Source organism: Mustela nivalis, assembly GCF_964662115.1.
Source record: "Mustela nivalis genome assembly, chromosome: 11".
NCBI lineage: Eukaryota > Metazoa > Chordata > Mammalia > Carnivora > Mustelidae > Mustela > Mustela nivalis.
The window spans coordinates 14,051,103-14,062,343 of NC_139030.1; the positions used below are offsets into that span (position 1 = coordinate 14,051,103).

Sequence of the window (11,241 nt, forward strand, 5' to 3'; positions counted from 1 at the left end):
ACCACCCCCGGAAAAGGGAAAGTTTGGGTCTTCTAGGGTGAGGAGGGAGCTGGCATTTATTAGGGTCTGGCCAAAAGGCAGAAAGTTCCAGTTCTAAAGGCAATCAGAGAAGGTTCTGCCAAATGCGTGTTCCTCTGTCTCATTCATTTCCAGGATTATGATCTGGACCAGTGCAGACCTGACGCCTACTCCAGCCAGCTCTGCCCCTTCACCCGCGCCCCGGGGTGCCAGGCAGTGTGCTGATTCCTCCCACACTCCGTCTCTGAAGAACCCTCTGAAGCAGGAATGAACTTGTTTAAAGATGTGGAGAAGAGGCCCGCAGAGATGAAGCAACTAGACCCCATGTCCCAGGCTGGGATCTGAATCGACGGTTCTCTCTCCTTCCAAAGTCGCTAGAGGAAAGCACTGAGGTTGGGGTAGCAAGAGGAAAGTGATACTTGGGCTAGATTTTACACTCACTTGCTCTCTGGCAGGGAGCTGGCCGACAAGAGTTCGAGATCCGTTTCTAGCTTGCAGAGGGTGGACCAGGGCACAGAGGAGAAGGAAACCCCAGAAATGTGGAACTCTGCTGGACACACTCCCAGCGCGCCGCAGTCCCGCTCTGTCTCTTCGGGACCAGGAAGTGGCCGGCTGCAGGAGTCATAGGGACACTGCCACCCCTGGGGAAAGCATCAAGGGCGCGCGGCTCATGGGTCGTGCCCTCAACACTACTGGGAACGCTGCCCCTGCAAGCCCCCTTGGGCCGCGTGCACCCGCGGCCCCCGCTGCCCCCGCCAGGCCCCGTACGCGCTTGGTGAAACCCCTTCCCCGACGCGCCAGGTCCGCAACCCCCGCCCCCCGCCGCGTGCGCGCCCCTCCGTGAGCGCTCGGGGAGAGCGCAGGTGCGCAGGTGAGGCGCCCCTCAGTGCGCGCTCCGGGAGAGAAGATGACAAACTCCCCGTGCGCTCCCGGTGCGCGCCCCGAGGGTGCCAGCTTCCGCCGCCAGTTCTCGCGGGGGCCAAGCCCTGACCTCCCCCTCGACCCCCTGTTCGGCAGCCGGCTCCTCACCTGCACGGGGGCGGGCAGCGGCAGCACTGCCCGGCGGCGGCGGCCGAAACGAAACTTGGCCGCCTTGTAGATCTTCCAGTAGACGAACAGCACCACGCCGAGCGGCAGGTAGAAGGCGCCGCAGGTGGAGAAGACGGCGTAGGAGGGCTCCTGGCTCACCTGGCAGCGCTGGCGCCGCGCATCGTACGCCTCACCCCAGCCGAAGAGCAGCGGCGCTAGGGCGATGAGCGCCGAGAGCGCCCAGGTGAGCGCGATCATGAGCGCCGAGGCGCGGCGGCGGGTGCGCAGCGTGTACTGCAGGTGGCGCGTGATGGTCCAGTAGCGGTCCAGGGCGATGGCCGCCACGTTCCAGATGCTGGCCGTGCAACACAGCACGTCGAAGGAGATCCACACGTGGCACAGGCTCCGGCCCAACCGCCAGCGTCGCCCGGCCGACAGCTCGCTCACCAGGCTCAGGGGCATCACCAGCGCCGCCACGAGCACGTCTGACACGGCCGTCGAGGCCACCAAATTGTGCGGCACTCGATGGAAGGCGCGGACACGCAGAATGGTGACCAGAACCAGCAGGTTCCACAGGAAAGTGGCCGCGATCAGCAGTACCAGCAGCGTCACCACCAGCACCGTGAAGACGGAGAAAGGCGGCTCGCGGCCCCCCGGCAGGGCGGAATCGCCCGCGGTTGTCGACCCAACGACCCCGCTGGGGCTCGGGCCCATGCTGCAGGCTTCGGGGCCCTGGGGAAGGGCGACGCTGGTGGCGGCCACCGAGAGGTTAGCGGCTTCCATGGCGCGCGGCGGGGGATCCCGGCTTCCCGACAGGGACACAAGCGCTCCTCCCGGGGCTCGCGTGGACCCGGCAGGTGCGGGCGTGGAAGGGGTCGCTACGTGCCCCGGAAGGACGGGGGGCAGGTGTCCAAGTCGCCCTACCTTGTCCCTCCTTGGTTCACAGCCCCCTTTTGGCTCGGAGCCCTAGTGGACTTCCTTTCCAGTAGAGGGAAAAAAGAGAGTGGGACCCCCTGGGGAGTCCAGCTGGGCTCGGTGCGCCGGGCCCTCCCACCTCTCCGCGCCGTCCCCGGGGCAACCGGCTGTCACAGGGCTGGGAATCTGGGAGAGCCGCCGAGTGTCCGCGCGCAGGGGCGGGCTTGGAGAGGTGCTCCCACCCACAGCGGGCGGCCGCAGGGGCCGGGCTGCACCGGGGAGGGCGGGTGCTGAACACCAGGCGGGCCATCATGCCGCCGCCGCCGCCGCCGCGCGGGGCTCCCCACCTCCGCCCTGCGGAGAGAACCCTAACTGTGGCTGTCTCCGGAGAAGGTTCAGGATCTCTCAGCCTTTTGGTAGCCGCCACCTTCGCGGACCCTTGGGATCCGCCTGGTGGCACGGTTGAACATCGAGAAACAGAGGCGCCCCCCAACCCCTCTCCCAGACGGAGGAGTTCTGGTCTCATGGAATCAAGATCCCACGCATACCTGGAAGAGGAGGTTCGGGTAGTGAGGTACACAAAGGGAGAGACCCTAAGGCCGCCTCCATCCTGCCGCTTCACCCGCGCACTTCTAGCTGGCAAGGGCTTCACGGTGCCTTGAGAAGTTCTCTCTGGCTCTGGGCAGGAAGAGCGCGTGTGGCAGAGGTCCCTGAGAGGTAGCCTTTAGGACCCATCCCCGCCATCCCTAACCCTGCCCCACCACATCCCCATCTGTCCTTCCCACCCCGCCCCCTTGTATTTGCTAACGTCTCTATGTTACATATCGTCCAGGTCTTCAGATCAAGGTTAAGGCTGGGAATTATTTTTTGTTGACCCTCAGGCAAAGGCAGAAACAGATTGGAAGAGACAAAATCCTCCTAACCTTCTACTGCTCTCCCCCACTTTCAGCCTCAGACTTTTTTTTTTTAAGATTTTATTTAAGATTTTTAAGATGTTATTAAGGGAAGAGAGACAGTGAGAAAGGAGACAGAACACAAGCAGGGGGAGTGCCAGAGGGAAAAGCAGGCTTCCTGCTGGGCAGGTAGCCCAAGGCAGGGCCAGAGTCCCAGGACCCAAGGGGAAGGCAGACACCTAATGACTGAGCCACCCAGGCACTCCTCAGTCTCACACTTTTAAAAAATAGTTCAGTCAAAATGAATTCAACCCGAGGCTGCATTACTTCTGTTCCTGGGCATAGGTTAGAAACACCAACACAGAGCCCAAAGTGTCCCTTTTATTTTCACTGCAGCAGACCAGAAGTCCTCCACTGGCTTCTTACGGCAGCCCAGGAACAGCCAGAGAGGGGGCACTGTATGTACCCTGAGAGTCCGCTCCCAGAGAGACGCATTCTAGAAAGGCCCCTGAGGCTGGAGCAGATGGAAGGGTTTTCTTCCCTGGAGCAGTCCCATACCTGGCCCCTGGGGCAGTGTTTGGGGATCTGGACCCAGCAGGAAGGAGACCCCACGAATGTCCTTCTCCTTTGCTCTCCCTTCTTTATCCTCTTGCTAAATAGGCACTTTCTGCTTTCTGCATACTCTGTGCGCTGGCCCTTGCGTACACATGCACACTTGATAGCAGACTCGTGGGGTAGAGGAAGCAACCTGCAAGGAAGTAAAAAACACTTAACAGGCCTAAGTGTCCACCCCAGAAATGGGCTGTTCAGGGATCACAAAGATGGGGATGTTGTGGTCGAAGAACGCTTCCTGTTTCCTGAAATGCAGGGAGGAAGTGGGCCAGATGGAGGGTTGCACTTGGTAGGAGCATGAAAGGCTGGGTGGGGTCAAGGAGACAGACGTGCCGGTGTAAAGGCCAAGGAGCAGGGTTTTGCATTTGGTCTTGGAAAAAGTGGGATGTTGGATGTTTTTTCAGAAAACTCACAAGTTGAGGGGCGCCTGGGTGGCTCAGTGGGTTAAGCCGCTGCCTTCGGCTCAGGTCATGATCTCAGGGTCCTGGGATCGAGTCCCGCATCGGGCTCTCTGCTCAGCAGGGAGCCTGCTTCCCTCTCTCTCTCTCTCTGCCTGCCTCTCCATCTACTTGTGATCTCTCTCTGTCAAATAAATAAATAAAATCTTTAAAAAAAAAAAAAAAGAAAAGAAAAGAAAAAAGAAAACTCACATGATGAGAACAGTCCTTGAACAGAAAATGGGGACCAGCCTTTGAAATAGTTTCACAATAATGTTCTCCCCATTTTATTGGGCAACATTGTAACAAGAACGAAGAACATAAAAAATGTGACAGAACTCCTGTTGCCCCAGTCAGGTGCCTAGCTCGCTATTGTTCTCGTGTCTTTGCTCCCAGCCACATGCATTTTTTTTAAGCCTAAAATCAGTCTTTTTTTCTTTTTGTAGATTTCGCTTAACACGTTCTGTGTTGCTCTATATAGTCTCTTCATAGTTGCGTATTTTATAATGTGCCATTTAGTACTTGAGAGACTTTGGGCAACTTAGACTCTGTTTCCTCATTTCAGAGATGAGGCTAATTACATCTGCCAAGAGATGATCACAGAACCGTGTAGTTAGAGGAAGCCCGTGGCAGAGGGTTGAGGAAGTGTTCCTTACCCGGGTGACCACTTACAACTATTTAACTTTGAGTTTAAACCTTCCATTTAGTTCTCTTGCGATCTTTGATGTAGATCCTGTTTGTTCAATTGCAATGACTCCAACATTGGTAGTGAAAGACCCACGGATCCCCTTACCCAAGAATCCAACACTGCCACTGGATGCAAACAGCAAGAGGTTTATTGTCACGCAGGTACCGGCGGGTGGTCGGCAGCTCCAGCTAACCGAGCACACCGACTGGAGTGAAGCGGGGTCTTTTATAGGAAGGTACAAACAAGTTTTGGGTGGGGCGCAACTGATTGGTGGACAGTTTGAACTTTTGAAAAAGGCGTACTTGGCGTTTGCGGATTGGCTTTAGGGACCCGAGCGCGAAAAGAGCAGCGGGAAGAGGGGCGCAAGCTGATTGGGTAGGAGGGCCCGCGCGCGCGAAAGGAGAGGTAGGTAGGGGAACAAGAAGGGGGAAGGGAGGAGCGCCATCATGGCGTCTTCTATTATTTCTATAAGCCAAGCAGTTACAGAAGGGCAAAAGAGCAATTCATCACGCAATTAATAACCTAATCTACGCCTAAAAGCCAGCGGTTCACAGAAAAGCAAACAAGCGGTTAGTTATCCTATCTATCTTCTAGGGGAGGGGGCTTTCTGGGGGAGGGGTCTTTCAGTAGCAAGAAAATTCTTGCACATATTTTATTTCCCTTGATCTTACCCACACCCTTTTAGGCCTCATTCCCATTCGCAGATGGAGAACAGAGAGGTCTGTGGCCCTGCCTTGTGCCTCACAGCTGGGACTCAGCCCTTCTGACTCTTCCCCCACCCCCCAGCCCATGTGTCTGTGGAGCCAAGCTGCCCTCTCTGCACTGGACTGGGGTCCAGTCCGATTGTTTTCCTTTAACTGTTTTCTAGAAATTACTTTATATAAAAAGTCTGTTTGTGAAGGAGCAGGAGGCCAGGTATACCTGTTCAAATTGTCAACCAATTAGCACAGCCCTACCTGAAACTTGTTTGTATCTGTCTATAAAAATCCTGCACCGACCCAGCTCTGGACCTCTCGGTGTTATCGGCAACGAGCGCCGCAGAGGTCCAGGTTCGAACCTGCAATAAACGACCCTTGCTGATTGGCTTTGACTCAAGTCTCTGGTGGTCTTTTAAGGTGGGGGTAATATTCAATTGGCATTTCATTTGTCATGTTAGAAAATTATGTTGTCTCTGGGGCGCCTGGGTGGCTCGGTCAGTTATGGGTCCAACTCTTGATTTCAGCTCAGGTCCTGATCTCCGGGTCCTGATACTGAGCCTCAGGCTCCAGTTAAGCTCACTGAGCTCATTTGAATTCTATCCTGGGCATGGAGCCTGCTTAAGAGTCTCTTTCTCCCTCCCCCCCACCCCCCTACCCCGCCCCCTAGTGCACTCTCATGAGGACTCTCTAAGAAAGAAACAGAAAAGAAAAGAAAAGAAAAAGAGAGAGAGAAAGGAAGGAAGGAAGGATGGACTCTACTGTCTCAATGACAGGTCGGCTTGGGGTTCTCCACCCGCGTCTCAGTTTCCCTCTCTGCACTCCAGCCACCCCAGCCTCAGATTTCTGGAAAGGGACAAGCACATTCCATTCTCTGGGCTTTGGTGGGTGTGTTGTTCCTTCTCTCTGGGATGCTCTTCCCTCAGGAGAGGCTCATTGGCTGACTCCATTCTGGTTTTCTTGCTCCAGTGTCACCGTCTCCAGCCCCGACCATCAGTTGACAATCTATTCCTCTCTCTATAGGTATTCTCTCTGCTTAAAACCAAAGTGACAAGGTAACTGTGAAATATGTTGGAGGAACGTAAGGCTTAAACAATATACAGGAGCACACTTTCTAGTTTTTGGTTTTTGTTTGTTTGTTTGTTTGTTTGTTTGTTTTGAGAGAGAGCATGAGAAGGGGGAGGGTCAGAAGGAGAAGCAGAATCTCCCACCCCCAGACACCTCACCCCTACTGATCTGGGAGCCCTGATGTGGGACTCGACCCCAGGATTCCCAGGATCATGACCTGAGCCAAAGGCAGTCACTTAACCAACTGAGTGACCCAGGGGCTCAGGAACATACTTTCTGATGGAGGAAATAAACAAAAGGAAAAATAAATGAGCAACAAAGCATCTATGAATCAAAATATTGGTTCCAACAGGAAAGAGGCTTATTATTTAAAAAAGAAGATTCTAAATATCCTAATTTTACCTTTTGAATAAAGATGTACAAAATAAACCAAATGTCTTCAGATCTTGCATTATTAATAACAAAAGGTTTTTTTTATAATGAACAAATCTAATTTATCAGAAGGCTGAATTAATTATAAGCTGTTCTGTCTCCCACTGTTCTGCTTCATTTGTCTTCACAACACTTTGCCACGTGACATCATGCTGTTTAATTTCATTCCTCTTTGTTACCTACCTTCCCCACTAACATCTAAGCTCCTCCTAAGGAGAGAACTTCCTCACTGCTGTTTCTTACACAGAAGGGGATTGAAGACATTTGAACAAATGTGTTGAAGGAATGAAAGAAGAATTGTTGGAAGAGGTGGTCTGTGTGTCCCAAGTAGCCAGGCACGTTCCTGTAGGGCACACCAAGGATCCACGGCCCTGACTGGTCACACACAGGCCACTTGGCAGAGTTGTGTTTGCAGCAGGTGGCCTTAAGGGATGAGGCAACCTCTCCCCCAGGGCACAGGGCAAGTTTCCCTCTGCTCCCTATAGAAGGCAAAGGAGCCCCCAAGCACAGCGCTCTGCTCCTGTAACACAGTAGTCCATCCCCCACCCCGGTGAGGTGCGGGTGTCCATCACAGGCCCTCCCATAACCTCCATGGGACTTGGGATATTGGGGACCCAGCACAGATGTCCCTGGAGGTCAGGCTACAGCTCTTGCATAGAGCGATAACCGTCCTTCATCTCTGATCTGTGGTCTCATGTCTTCTGAGAGCATCTGCAAACAGTCAGCAAGTCACTTGTTGCTTGCAAGGACCAAGTACCATCAGAGCCCTGCCCACTCGGTACCTTTGTTTGCTGAGTTTTAAATTACAATGAGAAGAATTCTTTTGCCCTTTTGGGACTTCTCTTTGATGCATTTTTCTCCCAAATTTAATAACTGAGCTGAAACAAAAGAACAGAATGATTGTTCTTTTTACATATTTCCGAATTGTGCCTTAGAGAGATTTAATGGATTTATTGTTCTCTTGGCCCAGGCTTTGGAGAAACAAGAGATTGACAACCCTGTCCAAATCAATTTTTTATCCTTAGAAGAAAAATGTTTAATTGGTGTATTATGATATGTTTTGTTTCAATTTACATTTCTTCAATGTCTGAAAATCCTGCATTTTTCCACATGGTGATTTATTATCTATCTATGTAGAGCTGTTCATCCCATTTTAACTACTTAACACGGGAATCTGGGTACTGAACTTACGAATATCGATCAACTGCAATGGAATTAGGGAGGAATTTTCATCAGTGTTGCTGTCACATGCTGTTTCCTCTGTCATTCCTCTCTTTGCATTTATTCTATTACATTTTGTTGAATAAGGGTTTCTTTTATATAGTAAGACACATCGATCCTTTCTCCATCAGTGTCTTTAATTTACTCTAATCATAAGTTGCTTTCCTGCCCTCTACTTCTGCTATTAAAATTTATGAACAGATTTAAAAATGTTGCTCTCTGATTCCTCCGGAGTCGCGTGGGACCCTGAAGGCGACGGGTTCTGGGTCATCTCATGCCCATGCTGTGTGTCATCCTGCCCAAGGGAGTCCAGCCCCGATTCTTGAGAGCAAGACATGGCATTGGTACAGAGGCAGATAGGATGATGTCCTTATCCTGGATTCCTTCCCGCCACCAGAGAAGAGAATCTGGTCACTGGAATGCAAGAAACATGTGCCAACAGCTAATTAGAAGTACACGCAAAGGTTTCTGGAATCGCTGGAGGAAAGAAATCACCTCTGAAGAGGAAGGGCAGAGACGGGTCTCTTGAAGGAGGCGGAATCTGACCTGGACATTAAGAGCCGGGAGGATTTTTACTGACAGTGGTGGGGGAAGAGGAGGAGGGAATGCTGGGCAGGAGGAAATGGTGAGCCAAGGCTTAGAGGCACAAGGAGAGCAACAAGAAGAATCCCAGACACACCAGCAGGAAATGGTCAGGAAGTGCCCACGTGGACTAAATGAGAGTTTTTTTCAGTTTGGGCTTGTCCGTTTTTGTTTTTAATGAAAACGCAGGGAGAACATTTCTATCTTCTTTAGTCAGCAGATGCTTCTCTCTCTCTTTACTACTTTCATGCCTCTCCCATGATTTTGTTCCTGGATTGTTGTGCTGTTATTAAAAAGCATTCATTCTTTGATATTATTGCCCTTGTGTTCTTCCAGATGATTTTTTAATATCATCGCATCAGGCTTTTTTTCCTATTTGTTCATTAAGTCTCAGACAAGCATTACGTCCCTTGAGAAGCTGTTCTGATCCTTACATCTGCTGCACCCCCAGCCTCCGCCAGTGCCCTTGCTCCCGCTGGCCCCGGAAGCAACCAGACACTCCTCACAGGCCCTGGGCAGCCGCATCTCTGCCTGCCCACGGGTCCTGTCCCCGTGCTCTAATAAACCACCTTTTTGCACCAGAGACGTCTTAAGAATTCTTTCTTTAGCCGTCGGCTCCGAACCTCACCCCACCGAACCTCACCTGGGTTCAAGAACTTCATCAAGTCCAGGGACAGAGACACGTTTCTGTCTCTCTACCAGATGACCGGCTCCCTGAGGATATGGTGGGGCTTCTCCCTGCTCTTCCTCTGGGTGTTACTCAGGACCTGGAGTGGCTCCCAAAGCTGCCTGGAGGGAGAGAGGGAGGGAGGGAAGGAAGAAAAGAGAGAGGCAGGAAGGGAGGGAGGAAGGGAGGGTGGATGGAAGGAGGGGCCAGTTCACTGGGGATGGAGAACAGTTGAGGGCATTTAAGTATATCAGGGAACATATCTTATCATAGAAGGTGAAGAGAAGGGATGCCTGAGTGGCTCAGCCAGTTAAAAAGCACCTGCCTTGGGACGCCTGGGTGGCTAAGTGGGTTAAGCCACTGCCTTCGGCTCAGGTCATGATCTCAGCGTCCTGGGATCGAGCCCCGCATCGGGCTCTCTGCTCAGCAGGGAGCCTGCTTCCTCCTCTCTCTCTGCCTGCCTCTCTGCCTGCCTGTAATCTCTGTCTGTCAAATAAATAAATAAAATCTTTAAAAAAAAAAAAAAAAAGCACCTGCCTTGGGCTCAGGGCTCCCTGCTTAGCGGGGAGCCTGCTTCTCCCTCTGCCTGCAGCTCCCCCTGCTTGTGCATGCATGTGTCTTTCTTCTCTCTTTCTTCTCTCTGTCTCTAGCAAATAAATAAAATCTTAATAAAAAAAAACAAAAGGTGAGGAGAAGAGATCTGCTAAGCACAAAGCTAGGTAGAAATGAAGAAACAGTGGGGGGACAAAAAGAAGTAACAGAATTTCCAAATGACTGAAAGAAGAAAAGCAAACCAGTTTGTAGCCAGGGAAGAAGGCAGGGCAGGGTCTAGAAAAATTCCCACATTAGAGCTCAAACTTGGTCTAATTCTTTAGTTCTCAAACTTCAGTGTGCATCTGGAGAGCTTTTTGAAACATGGATTGCTGGGACACCAAACCCCTCACCTCGGGGTTAGGTGTGAGCTGGGGGTCAAGTTTGCATTTATAATCAGATGAAGCTGATATTGATGCTGCTGACCGAGGGACCACACTTTGAGAACTGCTGGTCCAAAGTAGGTTCTCTATGCACTTACCATGTGCTCTGTATAACTCATTAACCCTCACTGAACACCAAGCGCTTTCTATACATTAACACATTCAATGCCAACAACAATCCTAGGTGATACTTTTATTACCTCCAGTTCACACATGAAAGGAAGCAGCAAGACAAAGTAAGTTTCGGACCAAAATCATGTCACTCGTTAAGCTCTAAAGTCTGTCTGACAATAAGCAATGTTAAATGCTATCAAGAAGTCAGGCTGGGTGTACCTGGGTGGCTCAGTGGGTCAAGCCTCTGCCTTCAGCTCAGGTCATGATCCCAGGGTCCTGGGATGGAGTCCCACATCGGGCTCTCTGCTCAGCGAGGAGCCTGTTTCCCCGCCCCCTCTATCTGTCTCTCTGCCTGCTTGTGATCTCTCTCTCTGTCAAATAAATAAATAAAATCTTAAAAAAAAAAAAAAAGAAAAAAGAAGTCAGGCTGGGTTTGTCAACTGTGGGATCGTGGACAAGCTACTTACTTCTATGCCTCAGTGTCTTAATAAGTGGGGATTCGAGTAGTGCACATCCCAGAGGATTGTTGGATTCAATGAGTTAATTCACAAGAATTATCATTATAATTATGATCCAAAATGTACACGATTCTTAAGGATCTATTTTCCCTGCTAGAACACAAATTCCATGAGGACAAGAAATTTGTTCTGTTGGCTGCTGGGACCCCAGAACAAAACCTGACACAACCTGACCCACAACAAATACATCTTGTCTTGTTGCCTTTTGCCAGAGAGCCTTTTCATTTAAAATCAACATCATTCATTTTTGGAGATCCGGCTTTTGTTATGTTTGGATATCAACATCTAAGTGCATTTACTACCCGCGTCTAAGTCAGAGTTGCCCAACCTAAGCACTACTGACATTTTGGGCTAGATAATTCTTTACTGCATATCGGG

The 11,241-nt window shown here is 51.2% G+C and overlaps 1 protein-coding gene across 5 annotated transcripts in view; it reads right to left on the reverse strand.

Moving 5' to 3' along the window:
* Nucleotides 1–3,626, reverse strand: part of LOC309843910 (5-hydroxytryptamine receptor 5B) — a 15,506-nt gene extending 11,880 nt beyond the window's left edge. For 2 of the 5 annotated variants that reach the window (XM_082689871.1, XM_082689870.1), the window contains exons 1-2: nt 1,048–2,081; nt 460–659 (exon numbers count right to left, since the gene is read on the reverse strand). In XM_082689871.1, the coding sequence (XP_082545997.1) occupies nt 460–659; nt 1,048–1,830 (983 nt within the window). In that variant the 5' untranslated portion in view covers nt 1,831–2,081. Of the gene's footprint in view, nt 1–459; nt 660–1,047; nt 2,100–2,510; nt 2,673–3,413 lie in introns of those variants that run through there. The other 3 variants (XM_082689873.1, XM_082689872.1, XM_082689869.1) reach the window with 3 other exon arrangements.
* Between the last annotated feature and the right edge of the window lie 7,615 nt (nt 3,627–11,241).